Source organism: Hypoxylon trugodes (genome assembly GCF_022578975.1).
Source record: "Hypoxylon trugodes strain CBS 135444 unplaced genomic scaffold F4822scaffold_8, whole genome shotgun sequence".
NCBI classification, from domain to species: Eukaryota; Fungi; Ascomycota; class Sordariomycetes; order Xylariales; family Hypoxylaceae; genus Hypoxylon; species Hypoxylon trugodes.
This window is the reverse complement of record NW_026250023.1, coordinates 315,937-341,689: the sequence shown is the minus strand read 5'-3', so window position 1 is coordinate 341,689 and position 25,753 is coordinate 315,937. Positions and strand designations below refer to the sequence as shown.

General features: G+C 46.5%; 8 protein-coding genes across 8 annotated transcripts; 7 read left to right on the top strand and 1 right to left on the bottom strand.

The window, feature by feature from the left end:
* The first annotated feature begins 1,296 nt into the window (after window positions 1-1,296).
* F4822DRAFT_412459 (uncharacterized protein) lies at window positions 1,297-4,367 on the top strand. The gene is made up of 2 exons (XM_051458949.1): window positions 1,297-1,759; window positions 2,040-4,367. Exons 1-2 carry the CDS (start codon window positions 1,741-1,743, stop codon window positions 3,803-3,805), a joined length of 1,785 nt encoding a protein of 594 aa, XP_051311001.1. The 5' UTR covers window positions 1,297-1,740; the 3' UTR covers window positions 3,806-4,367.
* A 6,019-nt stretch (window positions 4,368-10,386) lies between these two features.
* F4822DRAFT_432075 (caspase domain-containing protein) lies at window positions 10,387-12,397 on the top strand (the record flags this gene model as incomplete). Its single annotated transcript, XM_051461582.1, has 6 exons — window positions 10,387-10,466; window positions 10,535-10,634; window positions 10,708-10,780; window positions 10,846-11,232; window positions 11,305-11,743; window positions 12,190-12,397. The coding sequence occupies 6 exons, from the start codon at window positions 10,387-10,389 to the stop codon at window positions 12,395-12,397; spliced, it is 1,287 nt and encodes a 428-aa protein (XP_051311000.1).
* A 1,124-nt stretch (window positions 12,398-13,521) lies between these two features.
* F4822DRAFT_445213 (MFS general substrate transporter) lies at window positions 13,522-15,612 on the top strand (the record flags this gene model as incomplete). Its single annotated transcript, XM_051463356.1, has 3 exons — window positions 13,522-13,905; window positions 14,077-14,097; window positions 14,161-15,612. 3 exons carry the CDS (start codon window positions 13,522-13,524, stop codon window positions 15,268-15,270), a joined length of 1,515 nt encoding a protein of 504 aa, XP_051310999.1. The 3' UTR covers window positions 15,271-15,612.
* On the top strand, window positions 15,613-18,048 carry F4822DRAFT_337662 (uncharacterized protein). Its single transcript, XM_051455761.1, has 3 exons — window positions 15,613-16,044; window positions 16,104-16,182; window positions 16,236-18,048. The coding sequence occupies exons 1-3, from the start codon at window positions 15,954-15,956 to the stop codon at window positions 17,860-17,862; spliced, it is 1,797 nt and encodes a 598-aa protein (XP_051310998.1). The 5' UTR covers window positions 15,613-15,953; the 3' UTR covers window positions 17,863-18,048.
* Window positions 18,049-18,456: 408 nt separating this feature from the next.
* F4822DRAFT_432072 (uncharacterized protein) lies at window positions 18,457-20,086 on the top strand (the record flags this gene model as incomplete). Its single annotated transcript, XM_051461581.1, has 3 exons — window positions 18,457-18,943; window positions 19,004-19,849; window positions 19,899-20,086. The coding sequence occupies 3 exons, from the start codon at window positions 18,457-18,459 to the stop codon at window positions 20,084-20,086; spliced, it is 1,521 nt and encodes a 506-aa protein (XP_051310997.1).
* A 98-nt stretch (window positions 20,087-20,184) lies between these two features.
* On the bottom strand, window positions 20,185-20,933 carry F4822DRAFT_337640 (uncharacterized protein). Its single transcript, XM_051455760.1, has one exon. It carries the CDS (start codon window positions 20,756-20,758, stop codon window positions 20,282-20,284), a length of 477 nt encoding a protein of 158 aa, XP_051310996.1. The 5' UTR covers window positions 20,759-20,933; the 3' UTR covers window positions 20,185-20,281.
* A 379-nt stretch (window positions 20,934-21,312) lies between these two features.
* Window positions 21,313-23,289, top strand: F4822DRAFT_412427 (aldehyde dehydrogenase). Its single transcript, XM_051458948.1, has 4 exons — window positions 21,313-21,686; window positions 21,773-22,108; window positions 22,169-22,679; window positions 22,732-23,289. Exons 1-4 carry the CDS (start codon window positions 21,375-21,377, stop codon window positions 23,034-23,036), a joined length of 1,464 nt encoding a protein of 487 aa, XP_051310995.1. The 5' UTR covers window positions 21,313-21,374; the 3' UTR covers window positions 23,037-23,289.
* A 655-nt stretch (window positions 23,290-23,944) lies between these two features.
* F4822DRAFT_412425 (uncharacterized protein) lies at window positions 23,945-24,898 on the top strand. The gene is made up of 2 exons (XM_051458947.1): window positions 23,945-24,660; window positions 24,719-24,898. The coding sequence occupies exon 1, from the start codon at window positions 23,965-23,967 to the stop codon at window positions 24,469-24,471; it is 507 nt and encodes a 168-aa protein (XP_051310994.1). The 5' UTR covers window positions 23,945-23,964; the 3' UTR covers window positions 24,472-24,660; window positions 24,719-24,898.
* The last annotated feature ends 855 nt before the right edge of the window (window positions 24,899-25,753 follow it).

Genomic DNA, 25,753 nt, shown 5'->3' with positions numbered 1-25,753 from the left:
CGCGGCCCCCCCTCCTTCTTCGTCTTTCTCTTTTCTTGCCTCAGCCGCAGTAAGGCGCCACACCATTAATGATAATATGTGAAAATTGATTTGGTAGAGGAATCTAATTGATTTTCATTTTATGTCAATAATTTTATCAATTCCATTATTCTACATCAATTTTGTGATAAAAGTAGGTGGCTGGTAAAGATTGGTATTACGGTAAGAAATATTTATCGGATGTGTTGGTTGGTATGCACTAACATTCGGCCCGGAAGTCAATCTCCCTCGGCACGGGTCGGGGGTGTCATAGGCCCCCACAAGTACCTGCAAATGCATTTTATTTAACGTAACAATCCCATATCTTTATCAACCTTAACATTCCATTCTCTCTAAGTCTATTTCATACACATATACGCCGCATTAGCTTAGAAAGAAATATAGTAAGCTGTCAAACGATGTCGACATCAAGTTTCAAAAGTACGTCTTAATGCCCGTCATGATCGAGTTCCGGCAAAACTCCTAAGGAGATCGGATCTGGTAGTCTGCCGAGTTACCGAAGGGGCACGGTGCCACGATAGTACCTTAAACCCTCGTTCTATTATACATTTACCCACTTCGCCTACCCGATCTACCGACTATCAAACTGAAGGAGATAGACGGGTATAAATATTATTTTATAGGGAGTTAGCTAGCCAAGACGGTTTAGTATCTCATATAAACTAAAACATCCGGTGTGCTTTAATTCGCATTTTCTCTTTTCTTTTTATTAGCCCGTTTGCATTAATTTGTATATGATTAGTCAACTTTTGGTATCAATTGAAGTTGTTGTTCGCTATTACTGTATTTATACAGGTACATATTATGGTATTCAATCGTACCACTATTAAGATTGTTCTCCGCATTCCTACATACATCATACATATATGTACATCATGGCCGGCTTCGCAGTACTTATTCTGGTAACTGTTCTTGACGACTCCAATGTCTCCAACGAATTTACAGCATCTTGTGCATATGTACCCTGGTACATGCAGAATATGTTAGTAACATTACATGTAGCTACATGAACGTACCTACTCGTACCACATATACCTCGTGTACCTACCTCATAGGCACATGGTGTACCTTATTGGAAGGATCAATTGGGTATGTACATGATGTACATGTAGGTAGGTATCAAGCAATCAAATGAATGAGCCAATCAATCTGTCCAATATTTGGATATTTCGATGTGCACGGACCACTCGATAAACTTTCTAGTGGATGCCCCATTCGGGTGAAGTCCCGCTCTAAACTAAAACCAACGCCCGGCTCGCTCTAATCTATCAACAGGGACTTTCCATGATGTTGTCTTTCTCAGCCTCTACTACTATGTTAAGCTTTAAGCTGCGTACCTTAACCTACTAAGTGAACAAGTCACGAGCCGTGCCACATATACCCTATTCGTTCTCGGCTTTACTTAAGAAAGCTTCAACTTGTTCATATCAAATTTCTAGATCTATGAGATCTAAAGAAAACGACCGACGTTTCTGATTAAAAATTGATTGATTGATTAATTGAATTGAACTTTTATTAATTGGTTTTTTTAACTGGCCAAGCTGGGCACAGGCACCAGGCGACCTCGTTAGAGAGTTGTGTCACCTATCACGACCTTTCCTCTACGATCTAGAACTCCCTTACTATACCACTATACCTCCACTCGCCGGACTGTCTCTTATTTGAAACGACCTCCTACTTGCTTCCGTTCCATAATTAAAAATGTTTGGAGTCAACTTTAGTAAGTCTACTTACATTTTATTTGTTATTTACTCCTTCTGCCTACCATCCACAGTAAAGATTGGATTCCCTAGTCAAGATGCGACGTGCGCCCTTCCATCGTCATCGCCGTAACAAGGGAGAGTTCAAAGGATTGTTTTCTACATCCGCCCCTCAATAGCCAACTCATCATCATCATCATTATGAGGCAAACGACTCAATTCTACTAAATATACACACAATGTGTTTTCCCATCTTCAATACCCATCTCCCATGATGAAATCATCTCATACGTTTGTTAGTTCACTCCTCGTCGGAGTTGGCGCCGCCACCAAAAGACGTTCCACCTCCTACTCCCATCAGATTGCCACGATGCAGTCCACAATTAGACGAATCCTCGGACCAAGATGTGCAAACATCTCTTGTTCGCTACCTTCAGCGGCTACAGCGCCCGACTGAGCTTAGAGAATCTCACTTCGCCGCTCTTGGCGTGCACTTACATTCAGATGTCCCAGCTGAAGAAATCGTCCCAATTCCTTCCTACCTGCCTTCATCGATAGGATGGGACGGTATAAGTATGGATGAAGCATATAGTAGAGATGCCACTTTCCGCTACCCGATGTCTAATGGGGGCCGTTCACCTGATGCTCGCGCTTACTTGGACCGGCGCAATGAACTTTCCATACCAAACCAAGATGCATTTCGTACAATTCGGCGCATCAAACCGGAAGCAGGAAAGCAACAACGACGATTAGGCAATAGCTACGAGTTCTTCAAACAAATGGAAATTATGGCTGCCTACTGGGATGACACCTCATTACCCCCGCTTCCCGCGGAGACCCAGGAACAATCCCCGCCTTTACCACCGCGCCCCACAGAAGCTGATGCTGGTGCCGAACAACCCGCTACCGGCGCCGCACCCGAATCCAATGCCCGTTCCGAAGCGGATCCCGAAAGCGAGTCCCAGGGTCCCCAGCAAGTTACTTACCGTACTAGCGTCGGTGCGCAAATGCCCCCTGACTTCCGCCACAATTTCATATCGGCGTTTGTAAAACTCGTTTCCTACGGCTTTGGATGCAACATATTCCCTCCAAGAGTTGAACCTCGGCTACAGCTTCTTTCACCACCAACCAAGAAATCTTCAAAATCCAAAGCACCCCCTAACCAAGTAGCATCATACTTCCCTTCAGGATGTGTGTACTTGGCGAAAGCACCTACCACCCGTGAAGCCGCCCGCGCAGGTGTGACCGAAGGCCCTATTGCCGCAGTATCCGCGCGAAACACGACTAACTTCAAATCCTCAGCGGAATCCAACATTGATTTCGGGCGTGAGCTCATCGCCGCCTTAATCATAGCACAGCATCGCGCCCGTGAAGGCCAGCCCGAGAAGAGGTACGGCGAGGGCAAATGGTGGGCGACTGAGAAGCGCTGGGGCGGCGGTGAAGGCGGACCAATAGGACGAGAAGTCGACGGCGATTCCATCGTAGGGGATAAAGACGCTGTGGAATCGGATGCCGAGCGCCCATCTTCCTCTTCAACCCCACAGAATCAGCCGGAAGAGAAAGCAGGCTCGTCCTCGTCCCTATCATTGACGAAAGGAGGTAAAGCATCACTACCCTCTATCCCGATGCGCGGACAACCGGCTAGCAAGAAACCCCGCAAGAATATGAGCATCTACGATAGCTACCGCATGGTTCGCCCACCCTCCACAAACTGGGACCGCAAAGCGATTTACAAAGCTGTCGGTCGCCCGCGAGGCGCAGATTATGACGATGTATTCGTGCTAAGTAGCGTGTTTCACCATTTTTCAATACTACGCGTTCGCGTGCCGAATCAGTTACTTAAAGTTTTCGCGGGCGAAGCGGAGGATGTGGTAGAAACGGACGGGAAGAAAGGCAGGAGCTGGGGTAAACTCGAGATTTGGCGGAGTAAGTGGTTTGATCTTTTTGTTGTTGAGGATAGACTTGAGGCTATGAGGTTGCTTTGGGGCGTTATTGGATATTCGATGAGGAAGGATGAGGAGCCTGAGGGTGATGGGAGTGGGGATGTGCCTATGAAGAATGCCTGAAGGGAGGAGGTATGGTGAGGAGGGGATTGTGAGATGAGGATGAAAAAGGGGTTAGGGGTTAGGGGTTGGCTTTGGCTCATCGTCGATCAGTAACAGAGGTTTTCTCGGACCATGGCCTTCATGTTGAAGACTTGAGCGCGAGAATTAAGGCAGTACATAGCATGGACAGGGAATTGGCATGGAATGGGAGGAACGATCGGGTGAGGACAGCTGGTAAGCTGAGCCCGTTGGATTTAGACAGACATTGATGCGGCGTGGAGTGAGTTGGAGTGATGGTGTGTCTAGTTCCGTCGCATTTGATGTTGATATCAGTACTGATAGACGTAAATGAAGTGGATGAAGCAAAAAGCAAGCATAATTCGTACCTACCATGGGTGAGTGTTTGGTACGGTACGACACGCGAACTCGCTAGGTCTTCGGAAGATATTTGCTAATTTGCTTTCTCGACCATGATGTCATTGTATCTATTTTCTCATGCTCCTATGGTGTACATACGCTATGTGCTAGCGCTCTCTCGCGAGGCTGTGCCCCCTGTAGTTATTCGTCCTACTCACCAAGAAAGAGGAAGTATTTCGGACTTAAGCCGCGTTCGCGAGTTCCGAAACCGAGAAGCGGCAAGGCAAGTGAATCAAGTCTAGTTGGTGTGCTTAATGTCTTACCAGCCTACTACTTACTTACTGTACCTGAGCTGCTAAGGTAAGGCTCTGATAGACAGTGATAGCGCCACATGCGGTGAGACCGTTATGTCATGTCCAGACGTTGATATGCCTAGCTAGGCATGAGGCTTAAGGCAATTTCCGAGTTTGGGTATAAGATTTTTTCCTTTTTATTCCTTATTTGGTGATGTCTTGGTTTTGGTAGGGGCGCTGTTCTGTTACTCACCGAATGTCTGCGGTTGGAATTGCTGCTTTGGTGTGTTGATGCCTATACTTAGCATTTCGGGAGAATAAGGACCCTGAGATTGGTGGCTGTGAATGTGAAGGTTGAGGGGATTGAGCTTCTGCAGGTATATGTGATGCTATGTATATCATACGAAGTCGTACTCTAGGGTTGATCATCGTTAGGGATGTATGCAAGGTCTTTACGTACGGAAAGGGACATGTTGCATGTATGGCTGTGCACCTAGGTAAGCGATGGTGATGAGTAGCTAGGTATCGTAGGCGCGCGGGCACGTAGCCTCGTCTGTCTATGTTGCTGGCGGGTGTCTCGTGGGCGGTGAGGACTGGATAAGTTATTACTTAGTAATTCATCATGTCTTATACTTCTCGTGCTTGTCCAGGGGGTATGTCTCAATCTTATCACCTCCAAGGCTGCTATATTCTTGCCTATTGTGGTCTCAGAAGCAGAAGTCGCCTGAAACTTTCGCCTTACAAGTGGGTTCGACTATTCCGCTTCTATTTCACAAGCGAGCTGGACGGGTATTGTACCTAGGAGTGTAGTACTGTCGACGGGACCCAACCCGCCTACCCACATATCTACAGCCCTATGTTATTATCCCGAAGACTCCTCTATCATCTAGCCTCGCCTATACCTAGTTACCTGGACGATTATCTCCGTCTGTATCTTTGTCAAAAGTCCAGACTTGCATATCATATCAGGGGCTTAGTCTACGTTTTTCACTTCGCCCCTTAACCCCCAACATGTCTCCATCTATCTCAGGTACGTGTGTAGCCACTAGGAGCCGATCCGTTTTGCCGAAGCAGATACCTATACAGGCAGAATTGAAGGACCAATTACGGAGAATAGGCGTATGAATGCAAGTACTAAGACCGTGATCGACATTCTCTAAGCCCTATTACTTTGAACTGTCGTTGGTGTTTATTGCATTAAGCCTACCATGTGATGAATCGATTCGACATTTATCTAAAAGTTCATTTGACGGAAGGGATTAGATAGGCATATGGTTGATAAACTCGCGGTGAGATTATCGCAATTCCCATTCGATGTTCTGTACTGCATGACTTCTTAGTCAGGTTGTTAAAGTGAATATAAGCACAACCTAATATACCGGCTGCCGGCAGTGTTGGGCACTTGCGTCTTGCATCCTTGGGCGGCAATGCTGACTACTCTCCGATAATCAATCATGATTATCTTGTTCGCGACGGAATAGTAGGTGTCTACCTAGGTAAAGCATCTTGACCCGCATTATCTTGCGGCTCAATGGAAACGTTACACGGAGTCAAGTCAATCCATAGGCAGCGAAGTTATTATGAAAATGTTTTAGAAGATTTGGTTCCCTCATTCGTTAGCGAGAACCCTTAGATCTGCTCTTGCTCCCGAACATGACGTAGTGCGATTGGATTATCGCGGAATGGAATCACGCGAATCGAATTTTCTCCGGTGCTATAACGTGAGACATGCAGCCCTCGGCGCAGGACAGGGTAGTCTTAGAATGAGTTCGTTGTCGTCGTTAATCCTAACGTCTTCCGAATGACGGGAGGACCCGCCTGCTCCACACAGAGACTGACCTAGTGCTGACTACAGAGAAAGTCGAGGAGGGTTCGGAGACTACATGCTGCGATGCGCGTGTGAAAATATCTTCACACGATAAAACGTTACCTTCCTAACAAATTTGGAGATCTGCTTAAAGCCGAATTCTAACAGGTCCAAGAAGAAAAAAAAAGTGAGGCTCAAAAAGATGTAAGATAAATATAGATGAGAATAGCTGTATAGCCTCAACCGCCTTATTCGGGTAGCTGAGCCGTGGCGAGATGCGATAGGCTAGTTGCTTTAATTGACGCGTATGTGAAGAGATAGATAGGGTATAGCGTGAGTCCCTTTTTTCGACACTTGTGAGCTGAGAAAAGGGTTTTCGTGTGATAGAGCGAGCAGGGGAGAGCATTATCACCCTGGCAGAAAATTATCGATAGAGCTCAGCCTGGGGGGAGTTACATGCAGAAGTCCCGGCGGTAAGCAGTTGCATGAATGCTACTTGTGTACGTGTGGGTGATGTGGGTGGGTGCGAAAAAGGGTACAAAAGGGTTTTGAAGGGTGGCTGGACAGGCCTATTGACCTATTGACACAATTCACCTTCTCAAATGGTGATAGTATCGGACCGCTGACTCGCAGACGCATATTCTTTTTGCATATCCGGAGAATGTAGTGCGGCATCATATCTAGATAGGGCTGTTATGTCATGTCTCATGGCCCATGCTGTCCCGAAAACTTTTTCTTCCTTGTAGTTCTGCAGAAGATCAGAGTTGGACCCTGAGGCTGTGCTCGTCGGCTTCCCCTCGATTGGCTCCTCCACACATTTCTTATCCCAAGTGCCCGGGAGTGTCAAGGAATGATGCATATGGTGGCGTCTGTATGAAAGATGAGATGAAACTTTTGACATTTGTACCTGATGATCTACACCAGCTTTGAGACAGATCTAAGACGGATATGTATGCGACAGCTAGTTTGTGGATTTCTTCTTAGCGGTTGGTTACCTCTGATGCTGTGTTAAGTCGACGAGTACCTCACTTGGGATCTCATGTATGTAGTTAGTATGCGGAGATCTCTTAAACTAAGAGCCACAAGTAACGTGGCATTTGAAACATCAATACCAAAAAAGGATCAACTTCCGTGGAAGCAATGTTTCGGTCGAGGCTTCTCCGTATAAAAGTTTCGATATGATGGCATTAAACTATCACAGCCACGATGTATTTGTTGTTTAGCATGCGAACTAACGCATGCAGCGGTGGGAAGCGACCCGGGTTACATAACCGTTCCTAATATGATCTTCAAGGTACCGAGGTATTGCATAATCTTAGAAGTGCGGTATGCCGGTACATATGTGTGGCAGCCACAGTAGGAAAGTACAAGAGCTGTTGGAGTGGTGCTAGAGGTTGCTAGAGGTGCTAGAATGGTGCCGGAGAAGCGAGTTCAGACAAAATCTGCACGTCAGCCACCATTCTTCGGGTATCCCGAGATCCAAAAGCCGATATGCAACTTCGGATAATTCGTTGTTCCCCAACCGTCAATGTAACATTATGTCGGAAATACTCCAAAACATCATGCAGATGGAGCATCTAATACATCATATTGATATGTCAAGGCGGCTTATGGCGTCTGATGTATGAGGCAGGGTTATCTTGTTGATGTTTTGATCTGCATGTACGTAGGTATCATAATTCTAAAATCCATAATGCTTTCGGATAGCTCCCTAAGCCTTTATTTACAGCGGACATAAGGAACGTTTCCAAAGGCGAATACCGAATACGGTACTTATGCCGCTTCAAACGGATTCGCCGGCAAGCTTAGAGAGAGGCGCCTAGAAAATACTGACGAAACTGTCAATAGTGGAATGAATGAATAATAAAAGTGCTTGATTTGCGGTGATTAGGTCGCCGATCGGGCTTTTTGTAGCAAGGCTGCCCAAGAATCTCATTCGCTCAAGAGGAGAGATGCAGAGAAATTGCGCTGTAACAGTACTGACGTGTTCCGCTCCAGGTACAGTGATAGCCGCATAACCGTAGTCAATGCCAATGGAAACTACCTACTCTGTAGAGCAATCTTGGGCATACAATGATAAAAAGCTTTGTCCAAGGATGCCGAGAAAACCATTCAGCTCCGAGGCTAGAAGTTGAGAGAAGTCGAGGATTATCTCGACCTGATGGTTATAATTGTCGATCATATAGCAAGAGTTGGATAGATTCGTGCTGCTGAAGGGGGGGTACTAAGTAACTAAGTAAGAAGACTGGGGACAAAAAGGAAACATCTCACATTAGGATTGCGGCTCATCACTAAACTATTGGATTTTGTTGGTCGTGGTTCTCAGGTTGTATGAAGGAAACACGCGAGGAAGGATTAATTGATTGATTTGATTTCGTTTTTAGTTCTTAGCTTTCTTGGTAAGGGAAAAAAGGGAGGCCTGGCCGCGTTTGGGTCGCCGACTCAGTTTAGTTTACTAGGATTTACTAGGGCATTCTGTTTTCTCATTGGTCCGTGAGTCTTGGGTTTAAGTCTAAGTTAGGTTTAGTCTAATCAATGATTGGCTTCTAGTTACGATTTCCCGTTATTCCACGCGACATAGGTAGCTTAGATTCTGTAAACTAAGAATCGGCCCCCCCTAGCTTGACTGCTAGAATGACGATATCCCTATTACTCCATACGGTTAACTCCATTGCTTTATTGACTTCGTACTTATCGTACATTTTTTATGTTTCCCATGGAGAGAAGACGAATTTTGTTATTGGACAAGTCTCACATGTTTTACAGCATATTGTGGATTGAGACTTTCCACAATTCCACATCGGCACCAGAGTTGAAGCCAGCGCCAAAACTTCTCTTCTCCAAAGAGCAAAGAGCAAAGAGCAAATGGGGATCCACAAACCCACACTCAGACCAAGATACCAAGATACATCCCGCATCCCGCATTTTTCGCATCGCAACCTATTTCTCCCTTCATACAGCGCAATTTACTTGAGCTACAGCGTACAACAGCACACAGCAGCATACATCCCACACCACCACACCACCATCATTACCATTACTACCACCACCTACGTTATATGTTATACACTAAGATCTCTCCTACCCATCGCTTTCATCCGTCCTCGGTTGTAACCTTTTACTTCCTGACCGGTTTTGTTATTTGCCTATGTCCACCTAGGTACATACATTACATACCTAACTAACTCATACCGGCGAACTCCTATCTTGATACCTAAATTACACAAATTACGGCATAGCGACGCACATACAGACGTATACATCTCCGACGATAATTTGGAGAAAAGAGAAAGAAACGAGTAGGATATTGGGCTTTTTGCTTTTTCACACCGACCCCTGCCCTGCAGGTGAGCGTACTTGTATGTAAGTAAATAAGAAAAAAAAAAAGGTGATGTGCGGGCTGTCAAACAAGGTTCTCTGCGCCGCAACGCTTGACCGCCGTGCTGGGATATTTTTTCCTTGCTAGCGTGTACTTTTATAACCCATCCTGGAAAGACTTGGCATTATATTTTCTATTTTATTATTGAAGTAGTATTCTAAAGCTACCTGGCTACTTGCGCAAGCTACTGGAGTACTATCGAGGCTCGTGGTTTGTGGGTAGTAGTCTTGGTAGTTATGTAGCATGGGGCTGCGCTTACATACAGAGTACAGGAAAGAAAAACAAAGACGTGCACTAAGCCGGGGCTCGGTTCAAGGGTCAGGAAATATACTTTCTACCCACATAACCCACATACATCATAGCCCATACCCGTTCCATACGATACTTTATACATACGTACCCGTACCTACCTACCTTATCCATCTTGTACGCCAGAGAGGGAAAGAGCAAGATCTCATATACATACAAAAACGTATCGCGAACGAACCTTTTTTTTTTTTTTTTTTTCTTCTATCGGTCTTTCCACGAACGAGTTGTCGCTTGTCGATTGTTCTTCTTTTTTTTCTATATAAGAACCTCCTACCCTGTCCCATCCGACAAACCCAAATCCTTCCCCCGCCTTATCCCTCCACCCCACGAGTTCTTATCCCACATTCGACTTTTACCTATCGATCATAGCTTGTCGGCGACATACAATTTACAACAACAGCTATATATTCGACGTCGCAAACAATTATATATACGATATACGATATAACCCATTGATATGTCAGGTTACGGCTATCCAGGAGGGTATGGTCCGCCGCAGCAACAACAATATCACGGCGGGAACTACTACCAACAACCGTATGACCGCTCATTCATTCTTGTCGATCACGAGCGACAACAAACAAAGGTAGCTGACATTGTCGCAGTCCACCTCAACCATATAACGGATATCCTCCTCCTCAAGGAGTATCGCCAGCTCCCTACGGCTACGGCCAACATACACCACAGCCTTACGCATATAACCAGGTGAATAACAATGCCGTATACCGCATAGTATGACGGTTTGCTTTCAGAGCCCCGCGCTGATAATCTTCATCAGGGTCCGCCCCCGCAACAACCACCACAACAACATGGCGGCTACGGCCAACCTCCGAGTCAATATGGCAGACCTGGTAAGACATTGATCGACGAGTCCGACACTGTTTCGCTTGATTCCAGGTTTAACAAAGAGCTTTAGGGATACCCACGATAAACTCGAATTCCTACAACCATGGCAACTTTGGTGCCCCTCCTCCTCCCCCGTCCGGACCGCAACATTTCGGCCAAGGCGCGCCTCAAGGATACGCCTTTCAGTATAGTAACTGTACGGGTCGAAGAAAGGCACTTCTCGTTGGTATAAATTATTTTGGCCAACGCGGCCAGCTTCGAGGATGTATCAATGATGTAAGAAACATGTCGGCCTACCTTGTTGAGCATTTCGGTTACAAGCGCGAGGATATGGTTATCCTCACCGACGATCAGCAAAACCCGATGAGTCAACCTACGAAACAAAACATTCTACGAGCTATGCATTGGTTAGTGAAGGATGCGAGACCCAACGATTCGCTGTTCTTCCATTATTCGGGTATGACGACTCTTGATCTTCGCGATTGTTCACATTTAATATGATCTAGTTGCTTATAATAATTTCATACAGGACATGGCGGTCAAACCAAAGATTTAGATGGAGACGAACCCGATGGTTATGATGAAGTCATATACCCTGTTGATTTCCGCCATACAGGCCATATTACTGACGACGAGATGCATCGCATTATGGTGAAACCGTTGCAAAGCGGAGTACGATTGACGGCTATCTTCGATTCGTGTCATTCTGGTACTGCCCTCGACCTTCCTTACATCTACTCAACCCAAGGTATCCTCAAGGAGCCCAACTTGGCCAAGGAGGCCGGCCAGGGTCTTTTGGGTGTTATCTCTTCTTACAGCCAAGGCGATTTAGGCGGCGTTGCGAACAATATCATGGGCTTCTTCAAGAAAGCTACAAGCGGCGAGGATGCGCATCACAGAGCCATGGCTACCAAGACGTCAGCCGCGGATGTTATTATGCTTTCCGGAAGCAAAGACGATCAGACTTCGTTGGTCTACCCTCTCATTACGGTTTCTTCCTATTGATACCCTTTCATTTTCACTTGTTCGAGTTGTATGAGTGGCACGAGTGGCACATATATCTTGGGTTTATTCAAGGCATAAGACCTGTACACTTATAATCTTGTACAATCCGGTTTCCTTTTCTATTTCTTTTCCTTCTCATCTACAGGAGGGATATATATGGTACACATAATGTGGGCATCTGGATATAGGGGACAGTCATTTTGTACATTTATTTCCTAAATGGTTTCTCAACGCTCTAGATCAGAGTGCAGTCATAAAAGGCTGTAGCTCTGCATCTAGGGCGACGAGTTACGTTCGTTCGGTTTAGTGCCCGGGGCTTATTTTTCCTATTTCTATTTTTCTTTCTCTCTCTTTCCTAGAGTATCATGCGCCATTGGGGGTGGGGATTGCTAACCAAACTAACCAACAGGGCCGACGCGACTATTGCTTCTCAAGCCACCGGTGCCATGTCATGGGCTTTTATCACCGCACTCAAAAAGAACCCGCAACAAAGTTATGTACAACTACTCAACAGCATCCGGGACGAATTGGCCACGCGATACACCCAAAAACCTCAACTTTCATGCAGTCATCCCCTAAGTAGGTCTCCAGCTCCGCTCTCGTTTCCCGAGCGCTGACGTTGCTCTCTGCTAACCAGGAGACATTAGACACTAACTTGCTGTTTGTCATGTGACACGAAGTGACGTGGAATGGGATGTTGCTGCTCGGTGTCGGCGTCGGTATCGGTGTCCTTTTTGAGCGATTAGTGCTACAATGACGAACTTATGAAATTCTTATTTTTTCATATGCTGTTAGGTGTCGCGTGGTGTCGTGATGCGTTGTGGTTCTGGTATTATGCATTTTTTCGGGCTGTCAGGGGAAACGGGTTGTGTTTTTTCTCTGCTTTTTGTCTTTTTATTTGTGTTATCATCCAACGAGGCTATCAAAAAGAACGGAGGCCTGTGCTGGGATAATTCCATGGGGTTGTGGGTTCTTGGTCACTTTATCTATTCGTTTTTTTAATGGAAGACACAGCGACATCCGTTTATCTGTCACAGGAAATGAATCTTACAAACGAATAAACAGACAATTGGTTTGTGACATGTTAAAAGATCGGAATTTGAGTGTTCTTCAATCTTGACTTGATTTCCTAAATGCCCCGGGTTATTGATAGCCCGCCGTCGTTGGTGATCCTACCTATGTATTACCCCATCTTTCCAAATCCCGATGCAGGGGCGGCGTCTGTGACGACACGCCCTAGAATTTACAAAATTCACCTAACATCCTGGCATCCTAGCAGCCACATACGACACCGCACCGGTGATAACTCTCCAGGGCTCATCCCCGCTTCGAATCATGGATAGATCCACTTGAATGGTGGGCTACTATGGCCGATAGCCGACGGTGTCCGGTTCAAAAAAATACGAAGATGGAAAGATGCATTACTCATCGGAGTTATTGCCGAGTTTTTCGTGTGTTTTTTTCCCTCTTGTCTTTTAGGCGGAATTAATTCCTTTGTTGGATTCGAATTTCTTTGACTCATCACGACACAGGCTCTCTACGAGCTCTCAATAATAGCGATAACAGCCTCCTATCTAGGAATTGCTAAGCTATTTAAGTAAATTGAGTCATCTCGATGGAATAGGCAATATTATACAAGAGGAAGAAGTCGTTTCACAGTATCTTGTATTTTGTTAAAGAAACACAAGCAAAAGTACCAACCAATCTAAGCTATTCGATTTCATTGCTTGATTCCTAAATCATGCCGTCGCCAAGTTCCAGTGATGCCGAATTACCAGTAGACGTCGAGAAGGAACATGTGGAGCCTACCATACCCGGAGGAGCACGCGACGTTTCGGCCCAGAGTGCAAAGGGAAAAGATGAGGGACCGGTCGATGGCGACATTAGCCCCACTGATCCCGTCGAGGATTGGCAGATTCCGCCCGAACCCGAGATTCTTAATACGGAGGCTGACGGTATGGCCGGGGCCGTAAATCGCGTGCTTAGTAGGATATCGACGAAATCTAGTTGGAACCCCGGACCCCCGCCGGATGGGGGCCGCGTTGCTTGGTTGGCTTGCATTGGTGGCCATTTTGCTATTATGAATACGTGGGGGTTTATTAATTCTTTTGGTGTCTTCCAGTATGTAATTGAACCCTGAGATGAATTCGCTGTTGTGAATGTTTGCTAATTGTCGTCGTCGCAGGGGTATGTATAGTCTAAGATTGTTCTGAGTTCTGTGTAACCAATCCTTCATCGCGGTTGTCGAACCCCTTCTCCTTATAATCTCGTTGGCTCTTTACTAACATATTAATAGTACGTATCATGGACTATAATCGTCGATTGCAAGTCTTATGAGCAATGAGGTATGAGGTTACTAACAGATATTTTCATCTCTTAGACGTACTACGTCTCAGTGCTCGGTCGTCCACCGTCTGATGTATCATGGATTGGATCAATTCAAGTCTTCCTGACTTTCTTCATCGGCACGTTTGCGGGCCGCTTAACAGATGCTGGCTTCTTCCGTCCTGTCATCATATGTGGTACCATCTTCATGACTCTCGGCGTCTTCACCACTTCCGTCGCTACCCAATACTGGCAACTTCTCCTCTCGCAAGGATTATGCATGGGCATAGGTAGTGGCTGCATATTCTGCCCTACGATATCAACCGTCTCAACATACTTCAACAAGAAACGCTCCCTCGCCATCGGCATCACAGCCTGCGGATCCGTCTCCGGCGGCTTAATATTCCCCGCCATGGCCCGGCAACTCCTCCCCACAGCAGGCTTCGGCTGGGCCGTCCGCGCAATCGGCTTCGTCCAACTCACAACCCTAATCTGCGCCATCACATTCATGAAATCCCGTCTCCCACCCCGCCGCGCGGGTAACCTAGTAGAATGGGGCGCGTTTCGGGAATTGGAATACACGTTTTATGCTGTAGGCATGTTTTTCAATTTCTGGGGTGTGTATTTCGCGTTCTACTACTTGGCGGCTTTTAGTCGATCCCAGATTACGCCTACACTTGGGTACACGAATTCATTGAATTTACTGCTTTTGTTGAATGGAATTGGTATTTTGGGAAGATTATTGCCGAATCATCTTGCCGATCGCTTTGGACCCCTGAATTTGATGATTCCGACCTGTCTTGTTTGTGGCGTGTGTCTGCTTTCTTGGATGGCTGTGAAAACGCCTGCCGGGGTTTACGGGTGGACGAGTATTTTTGGGATTTTTGCGGGAGCGTTGCAGAGTTTGTTTCCCGCGGGGCTTAGTAGTTTGACGACGGATCTTAGGAAACAGGGGACGAGGATGGGGATGGTGTTTACGATTGTGAGTTTTGCGGTGTTAACTGGGAATCCGATTGCTGGTGCGATTATTGGGAGTATGGGGGGGAGATATGAGGGCGCGCAGGGGTTTACGGGGGCGTGTTTACTGGTGGGTATGGGGTTACTTGCTTCTGCTAGGTGGGTGAGGATGAGGAGGACGGGGATGGGGTGGAGGGTTAAGATTTGAAGAGAGGAAAGAAGAGTTGATTAATATGGGATGGGATGGGGAGGTAGGTCGTTGGCGTATATGAATGGTATGTATGCGTAATGTGATGGGATGACATGAAATAGGGCGAAAAGGGAGTGATCATTATCATTATTCTGCGAGATGTCATCTTTGGGGTTTGCATAAGTGTGTTGAGAGTACAAATGGAATCTTTCATAGAATAGAGATATGACCTAACGTTCCAAATTTACTACTTGAAGCCCGATCAAGATATCGTGAAATGATAGAACGGTTGTAATAGCAATTGAAGTTAAGGATCGTGAAGGTAGAAAGAATGACGAATGTTGCAGTGAGATCTCGATAGTAGTCTACATATAAGTCCACCAGTTAATCCCTACAGGGGTTGTTCAGGCCTAGTTAGCTTCACTAAACAAGGGTTAACTCCCAAGGATTCAGGGGTAAGACATGTCACGATTGGTCCCACGCAAGCTAACAAACCCATCGCGCCTTGGAATTTGTGCATGAAAGTCCAATTTCAAATGCGACGCTGTCGTTTCCAAGTTTTCCATGTTTTTTACACTTCATAAAAAGGTGGTTACCGCCGTCATGTTAATTGTTGCTGGGGTTAAGATCTTTCAGATCGATCGAAGATGTTTTGTGGGTGATACCGACATGGATCGATAGAAACGACGACGAGAAGGGCGATGCGAAAAATGCGTATCCTAAATGTATTCATCGCGACACTATTAGCAACGGAGGTAGCTGCAGAATGTGAAGCTAACGAATGCCTTCGGGGTAAGCGACTAAAACTGTCCATTGGTGCATCCTTATTATGCTGACGCTTGGCTATTTAGCTGTGCAAAATGCGGCATCATCGCTTAGAAAAGAAGACTGCCAGTCATTTGCACGAGTAACTATTACTCCAGCAACGAGGTACTATAGATCCTGATCTATGACACACAACTTGGGATTAACGATGGAAATAGCACTGTCGTCAGCTCTATTACCGTCACAACAACAGGAACTACTGCTAGGACGACAACGCAAACGACAACGAGTTCCGCGCAACCACCGAAACGATGGCTGCAGCGACATGAAGTCATTAATGTCTTAATGGGGAGAGCTGTAAGCGATGATGGTCCGATTACCGCGAGGGCGACATCTATTCCGACGTACGCATCTCCTTGCGCTTCGGCTGCTTATGAGTCGGCGTGTTCATGCTTCGGAATAACCCAGACCACCGTAACAGCATCAGCATCAACGACTACTAAGACTCCGCGTATAGTAGAAACCACGACTATAGCAGCTATTCATACGACTACAAAGTATGCACTTGGTCATAATAGCTCGTCACTATTCGGAAATTCTACTAGTGGCAGGTTCGGGAACTCAACAGCACTTCATCGGAACACAACAAGCTCAGGGATATATTCGAGCTCAATTTTCACTTCAAGCTTTTCGCTAGGGTCGAGCGATGCGAAAACCTCCACCGACAAGTATAGGCTGAAGAGCCCCTCGATAGCGGAAGCGACCTCTAGTAGCGAACCTGATATCACACAGTCTAACACCATCTCGAGCACGGCAGTCCAAACAAGCATTTCGAGCGGGTTTGGTAACACGACAGGTTCCTCATCTCCCAATGCGACAGTAGGTCTCGGCAAATTTTCGAACTCGACAAGTGCCACAAGGCGACCCAGTGCGGCGAGTGTGACGGGCTTCCAAAGCGGTACAGCTGGAACCGCTGGTGCTCTCACGAACGCGACCATCGCAGCACCGTTCTTAAATTCCACGCGAGCGGCAACAGCCAACGTAACAAGCAGCGTGACAAAGTTGTTATCAAATGCGACGACTTCAGCTCCATTCATGAATATAACAAGCGTCCCCTCTTTACGCAACCACACACTGGCCCCATTCCTCAACAGTACCCATCACAACATCACCGTACTCTCCGCCAACGCAACAAGAACCGCTCCATTTGCAAATTCAACAAGTTCAGTTCGCTTCGCTAATACGACTTCCACCGTACCCATGGCGACACCAACGTCCACCACCCTCTGCGAAAAGGTCTCAGATTCTTTCGCTCTGCGTGTCGCTCAACCCGGTGGTATGTTCGATGGGTGGTACGTGCAACTCAGCGGCGACGGCGCGATATTTAATCCTTCAGTGGACCGCGCTTCGCGGTTTAGTCTCGACGAGGGGGATGCAGATAGGCAGCATTTGTGTTCGCTAGGTGGGGCGGGGTTGGTCGGGAATTCGAGCGCTGTGGTGGCTATTGCGGAGAATCGTACTGAAAGTGCGGGCGGAGATAATGGCGATGGGAGTGGGAGTGCGGTTTATTTCGTCGATCCGGATTTGTTGGATGAGATTGAGAATAAACAGCATGGGTGGTATGCGCCGTTAGAATGTAATGGAGCTGGGTCCGCGCCGAATTCGACGGCGAAGGTAGCGAGAGCAGCCGCGGGGACGCTAGCTTGCGCTCAGGGCGCGATGGAGTATTGGGTCGGGTGTGGCCTAGGTTTGGACATTACGAGCGAGGGAGGTGGTGTGGCGGTGGTTGACGGGTGGAATTGTACTTCTATCACGCTGTCGATTGAGTATACTCAGTCATCTTAAGGGCGGCTGTCAGAGTTGGCCCCCTATCGTCACAGGAAAGGACCCTGGCCTGGGGTATGAAAGCAGAAATGTTTCTAAGACAAAAGGGCTTGTAGACCTGCGTAGGTACTTATTGCACACCAATAAGATTGCTATCCCCCTTGGCATAGGGGTTATTACCTACCTACGTGCCCCCTATATCCCAAGTACCAAGCAGATGTAGAAGAGAAGCTCACTATCATATTCGTAAGCGTGCGGGGTACCCAATAATACCCAGCCAAGTAGTCGTGGCGTCTTTCCGCATTCGCTACCTATCAGTTGCTTTTGCTGGTGCAGATTTATTACCTATCGGAAGCCAATAGTTGCAGCCATCCGTGGGGAAGCCCCTTGGAGTCGACGAGTCAAACCCCTGATAGCACGCCGCATATCTGTTGTGCAACATGAGTTCTCATATCGGACACATCCATCACGAAGTCTAAGATACATACAGAGGAAAGATATAAGTCCCCTAGTATTTCCCACGGTCCTTGAGGGCCGAATATAAGGCTGGCATGCGAGTGTTAATCGCGATTTACCGTTTTCCCAACATCTTCACATTGTGTTGCTACCTCGAACATGATGGGCCCAAAACCAAGGCTTGACGTATACTCAAGGTTGCTTTCTCGATTCTATGAACCCCTAATACTGTTACGTGCTCTTGGCAAGACACGGGGGGTGCACACAGCAGGCCCACAAGACGCCAATTCTGACGAATCCGGACGGCGGAGGCTGCTTCGTAATTTATCTTACCTCTGCGACTATGACAAAGGCGGTGACACGACTTCATCAATTGCCATCGAAGAGAATGACGAATGCTATATCTTCTGGGTGGCTTCGAACGCACCTCGCACACATCAGAAGATAAAGCAATTCGTAGAGTACACTCTGAAAACGGTGTATCATATTACCGACCTAGAGGAAAGCCGAAGACCTAGTCAGGAGAGAGATTTCACGCACAAATGCATTACATTCGCCCAGAACAGGGTGAAGAAGGAAATCGTTTTATTATGTAGGGATGCGAAGAGGTGTATTCAACAACTCAAAAACGTCGAACAGACGACAGGTATAATTCAGTTATGTTAAACGTGTATCGAGGTAAATAGGTATTGACGACTACCTACAGACTCCCAATCACTCATAACATGGTTGAACCAATTCGTCGTAAAGAAAACGACAAATACGGCGGATCTGTGCTTCTTAGCTTATGACCAACGAAGCACACCAGAAATGCGAAAGCTAGAAGAGATAATCCTATCCAATGCCGGAAACTCTCCCCACAATCAAATATCCAATTTCAAGTCGGCACGCCACTACATAGGACGTTTAGCTCACCATATCAGGGCTCCCAAAGAAGTCATCGCAGACTTGTCAGAGATGCCCCGATTTTTAGAGCAATACCACGTCCGACTACTTGAACCAACACCTTGCAATGCGCGGCCACAAGCTGACTCCTTAACAGAGCTCAACAGCATTCTGAAACGGATGTTGAGTGCAAACGACCCTCGATTGAGAGAATATGCAGAGTGCTTGGATTTATTGGATCAGAAGTTCGATATCGCGAAGCTAATCCAGGAACAATATGATAAAAAGACATTCAAGCCAGTTATTCATGCTGAGATCCAGATTCTTGAACACTTCTGGAAGAACAAACTTCGGTTCGCCAGCAGGGACCCCTACATAGGGTGTAGCAAATCGGCCTGTTATTGCTGTCACCTGTACTTTCAACATCATCCATCAAGGCCTGTAAAGCCCCGATCACATCAGATGCTGTATCTGAACTGGGGTTTGGCAGCTCTGCCCCAGGGAGACAAGGATTCGCGCTACGTGTTACAGCGAGACATACTCAACAAGATGGTAAAGACAATCAGGAGTGAAGCCTTGGACCAGATAAGTCGCAAGGCGGACCCGCTGGCTTGGCATGCTGATTCGACCACTGGGATCACAAGATCCTCTGCGACCTTAAGTTCTGGTAGGTTCGATATCCCTCAAGAAATAGATATAGATACTAACACCCCCAGATTCCGAAACGCTGCTTGACTCAGTAGAGGATGTCTCCGACACGGAATCACAGTCCGGTGCTTCCGAAGAGTCAAGTGTATTGCGTCTCGAAGGCGATACTTCCTTAAATGTACTTAGTTATGAGGAAATAAGCGAGCTTGGATCCGACTCCGACTCTAGCTCTGATGGGGGAGCTCTGCTATCGTAACTCGTCGGCGTTTTTAATCCAGATTTATTTCTATTGTTGAGTGAGTTCGATATCGCTCGTGACAACTATTCCTTGTCGGGATAGTGTCTCTTTTCACATATGTGCTAAATTGTGTTCCTGAGAAGAGTCTATTATGGCGCGCGAGCCCCTTATTAGTTGAGTTGCTATTATCGGAATAAATTGCGGTGCGCTCCTTCAAGAAGAGGTGATGAAAGAACGGTATGTCGTGATTGATGCAGCAAGGAAGCAGATCATGATACCAACGCCGCGGAGAATGGAATGCATTGAATGCTGGTTACCAGCGGAACTTGGAGCAGCTATCTGGTTGATAAAGCCGTAATAATCCAAATACACTTGCAAAAGGCGCGTGAAGACAAGAACATTCTTTGGTATAAACGCTTGGCACTGTACTTTAGGAAAGCTAGCGTGATGACGTACGTATAGGTTCGAGCCAACGAATAACTCATTCCAGTAGGTAGAATGACAGGGGTTGGTAAGCAACTGTAAGTTCGCAATGAATACGATACATATGTATGCCACTCCAACCCCACTTAAACCATTTGATATTGTAGTAGCAGACAATGCAAGGGAGCATCTGGATATGGCGTTGGGACCGCAAGTTGTGGTTAGGACGCAGCAACAATTCGGCGCCTCCTCCGGAATTGGTATCATCGGTCCGGGAATATTCGAAATATCGAGTGACACGGAAGAAAAAAAAGGAAAAACGAGCTGGTGCGAATAATCGCGCAAGAGACGCCCAAAGCATGCCGTAAGCACGCCACAAGCGGTGGCGGCCTATAGAGATACGATGCATGCAACATCCCGTGTAGCCTATGGTGGGTTACACGATTATACAGTCCTACTAAAACGATCTCATGAAGTTTTCATTGAGCCGTTAAATGCTCTGATTAGATGTTGTTGGGATAAGTTAGGCAGGCTACAGATGATTATGTTGGTCCAGTATGCCAACATCTCAGATATTGTTGGCTACCCGGGCAGATAATAACCCTCGTGGAACTAACGGCATGATTTTTCATGCACCTGAAGCATATCTCCTCTCACTGTATACATACTATAAAATTGCTTTTTATCCTAAATGAAATGCATGGAATCCCGGTTTTGGTGAACGGCAATGTACATCAAGTACCCTCCTAGTAACAAAGGGGCACACCATAAGTCCGTACGTACGCGATAGAACCCCCATGTTACACAGCTAAACACAATACTAAGAGGGGCCTCTCCCACCTCTCTAGCACCATTTCCCTGCTGTTTCAGGAGTGTGGCGAAAATGGCCACTAATATAAGAGGAAATACGCCTCTCTGCTTCGATACATTCCATAACATAATTGATGGAGAACTTTCGTGCACAGCCGAGACACGGCACACAGTCAATCCCGCTACACTAGAAAATAATCCGGACGCTCCCCTCGGCACGGTCGACGATGTAAACAGAGCCGTCAGAGCGGCCAACCGGGCTGCCGATGCATGGGCTAAAGTCCCTTGGGATGAGCGTGCTTGCGCGATTCGAAGCTTCGCCGATACTACAGAGCAGAAATCTGAAGATTTTGTTCGGATTCTACAGAAAGAAACCGGCAAACCCGTGAGTGTTTTTATAACGTTGCCACCTAGAAATCGTGTAACCTTGGCACTATGAAAAATTAACTACTTATCACTACTCATAAACAGATGATTTGGGCTCGACACGAGCTTGCGACGTGTGTGAAGTATCTCAGAGGGTTCTGTAGATTATCTCTTCCTGAAGAAGTCATCGAAGATGCCGCGGAACGTAAAGTTGTCACCCGATATACGCCGCTCGGTGTGATTGTTGGAATTGTCCCTTGGAACTATCCCGTTCAGCTCTCATGTGTGAAAATGGGAGCAGCTCTACTCACCGGAAACACCTACATATGGAAGCCATCTCCTCATACACCCTACTGCAGCATTAAACTTGCAGAATTGGCCCAGAGGTTTTTCCCTCCCGGCGTTGTTCAAATTTTGAGTGGGGACAATGATTTAGGGCCGGCAAGTAGCATTAAAGGTCGACCATTACGGGTGATAGTTCGCTAAACCATTCCATTGTAGCTGTTGACCGAACACCCTGATGTTCACATGGTCAGTTTTACGGGCAGCATTCCAGTCGGAAAGAAGATCATGGAATCCTGCAGCAAGACACTAAAGCGGGTGGTACTTGAGCTAGGCGGCAACGATCCAGCTATCGTTTGCAAGGACGTAAATCCTGCCGACGTGGCCGCCAAAATCGGCTTCGTCTGTTTTTGTCATGCGGGTCAAATCTGCATCAACATGAAACGAATCTATGTCCACGAAGCAGTTTATGACGACGTACTGGCCGCTATTGTTGGGCTTGTGCAGACACTTAAGCTAGGGCTCGGCGAGGACGCTTATATGGGACCTATCACGACTAAAGAGCACTTCGAGTACCTCAAAAGTTTGCTCGAGGATGTGGAAAGAAGAGGCTTCAATGTCGCGATAGGGAGTACGAAACCACTATCTGATATGAAGGGATACTATCTTGCGCCCACAATCATTGATAACCCGCCAGACGATGCAAGGATTGTTGTTGAGGAGCAGCTTGGTGAGTTCTAACCTATTTGACATAGTAGGCGAACGAAGCTAACATTTAATAGGGCCCGTTCTTCCTTTTTTGAAATGGAGAGATGAGACAGATGTCATCACGAGGGCTAATAACACTAAAACCGGTCTAGGTGCATCTGTATGGACTCGTGATATGGAGCAAGCAGAGCGTCTCAGGAAGAAACTGAAGGTTGGTAATGTTTGGATTAACACTCATGCCGAGATCCAGACTAATATCACGTTCGCTGGCCATCGGGAGAGCGGCTTTGGCGTTGCAATGGGCATCAACGGCCTCAAGGCTTGTTGTAATGCCCAAAGTATCTATACTAGACCAGCTGACGCCATAGTACAATACTAGGTATGCAAGTAGCTAGAGCTAATTACCAAGGGACTGTTACACCAGACATTGATATGACAACCACAACGAAGATCTGAGAAGATGCTTTGATAAACTACCCCTGCCAAAAACGATATCAGATTAAGAGGCAATAAAAGCGAATTACTGAGAAGAGACGCTAATATCGGCGGCATACAAACCACATCCACATGCGAGCAGATTCCCCTTCGATCCTTTCTAAATCAATATATTCCTGTCATCTCACACTAATATGGCACATTGCACTAATGTGCGACAACAATGGACCCGACAGTCTGGATCCCATCGTCAGTGGTTGAGACGAACAAAGTGACGTATATTAGAAAGAACTAAAAAGACCCTTCAGTACCGATATGACCTCTTTATTGCCAGTATAAAGATAAAGGAAATCTCAAAATAAAGGTGCTATTTTTGTATATTTGATGGTTTCTGTACAACACCAGAGCCGTTAGTCTCCGCATCCTTGGTCTTACGACAATTTCCGTCGCCATAGAGAATACTCTACCCTCTACTCAAGCCGTATACTTTTACGAGATTCTTTGAACTTGCTTCCAAATTATCACCATGACTACTACAGAAACTCAGACTATTCTAGAACAATGTATATCCGTCCCTAAGTCGGAACCGGAAAAGATTTCTGACCCTGTCGAAAATCATGAAAATGTAAGCATACTGCCTTTGATCTCTCATATGAGATCTCCTCGTGTAGAAATCATGGGCCAATGCATCATGGAAGGCGGAGCGGACAATTTCATTCCATTTGAAGACCCTATACGTCCTCACGGGTAATGACTTCAAATGCGTCGTATTTCCACAGGGTGCATTTGCTCTCGCACTAGTCTTATCAAAGGCTGGAGCCGTTATGGCACCGTCACTGGGACGTACGGAAATACTGCTTCGCATACCACTTATGTTTTCTTGGTTATGGCTGCACCTATTAGCCGAGGATCTCGCCAATCAGCGACTACCCGACTCTATTCTTGAGGATAACGTGAATAGACCATGGCGGGCAATACCTACCAAGCGCCCAACGCCCTCGGAGGCGCGAGAATTTCTCCGTGCTACAGTTTGGTTTACAATTGGTAGTAGTTGGCTCATGGGCAGCTTCCTGCCTAGTGTCTCGCTGATCACTATGATATATCTATACAACGACTTGTATGGTAGCAGCGCCGGCCCGCTAGAACGCCATGTTATCAACGCCGCGGCGTTATGTTTCTTTGGATGGGGCGCTGTCGCGACTCTTCTCGGCGGCAACTTCAGTACTGAGGGGACCAAATTGCTCGTTCAATGGATGGCCATCTCGTTTTCGATAGTTGTCACCACAATCCAAGCCCAGGACTTCCCTGATATTGCAGGAGATGAAGCCCGAGGGAGACAAACCGTGCCGTTGATTTACGGCCAGAAGTTTTCACGTTGATGGATGTCATTATTTGTACTAGGCTGGACCATTTTCTGCCCCCTATTCTGGAATGTCACAGTATTTGGCTGGTTGCCAGTACTATTTACCGGAGGTTTCATATCTGTTATGACTCTCCTACGTTGGGACCAGCAGTCTGATGAGATGGTATGGAAGATGTGGTGTGCCTGGGCGATTGTGCTTTATCTGCTGCCCCTTTTTCAGTAGCAGTTCGCGTAACTTGAAACTTAGGTACACGTGGACGTACCTAGGCAGATAAGTTAGATAATCTGCGGCGAAAGGAGTTCTGAATAGAGGCATCTCATGAGGCAAACCATATGAGGGGGTTAATACCTCTGTTGTTGCGCGAAGAGATCGCAAGTAACTGCTACGGGAACTATCGTATACATATACGAATGGCTTCTTTGTTCTAAGGGCTCCCTTGCCCCCACATCGGCGATAAGGGGTTCCTCCGATACCCCCCCAGGATGTATCGCTTCGTATGGTTCAACTACTGACGCCATGTCTTTCCTTCAAGCTGAAAACATTTTTGGAAACTGAAGAATTTCTACATATTTGTCACTCCTTTTTTTATTTACGACTATCAGTAGCTTCGAGACCTACCTACGTTCATTCTATATGATTTTTATAGCCTTGGACGTTTCAAACAGAGGACAACTCTCAGACTTCCAAAGACCGGCTTCGATTCTCTCGAATGTTCCTTGAACGGGAATTAATATCAATAGAACGAATCGTGTTTCCTTATTTCGAATGCGCACGGACAGAGGAGAATTGGAAATAGTAATACCCGCTGGTCATGATATTATCTTGACTCTGACCCTGAAGACAGCGATGATCTTTGCATTTACGCCAAGTCAAGCAAGAAGCGCCAACACCCCGCCGCGGCATTATTAGGGGCATGATCTATATAGATATATTAATGCCGCAAGATTTTGTGTCACAATTCCTAGTGCTCTACTTTCAGTGCTTCCAGTGTTTCCATCAAATATGACCCACAAGGGCTAAGGGGGACGAACTTTAGGTCATAGAACCCAGGAGATATGTACTTACACTGCCACTCAAACACGCCTCATCCTTCAGGCTGCTCTCAATCTAGAGATCAATTAATAGGATATACGCCGTAGTCGGGAATCCGAACAACCCCGACATTAGGTACAATGGTACTTACTTCGGGGTCTAATAAGACCCACATTCCTAAAATGGAATTATGCCAAGCCGGCGTGTCTCGGTATACCGAGGCCGGGGTCGACCAGGCATCCGATATTTCTTCAAGTCCTCCAAG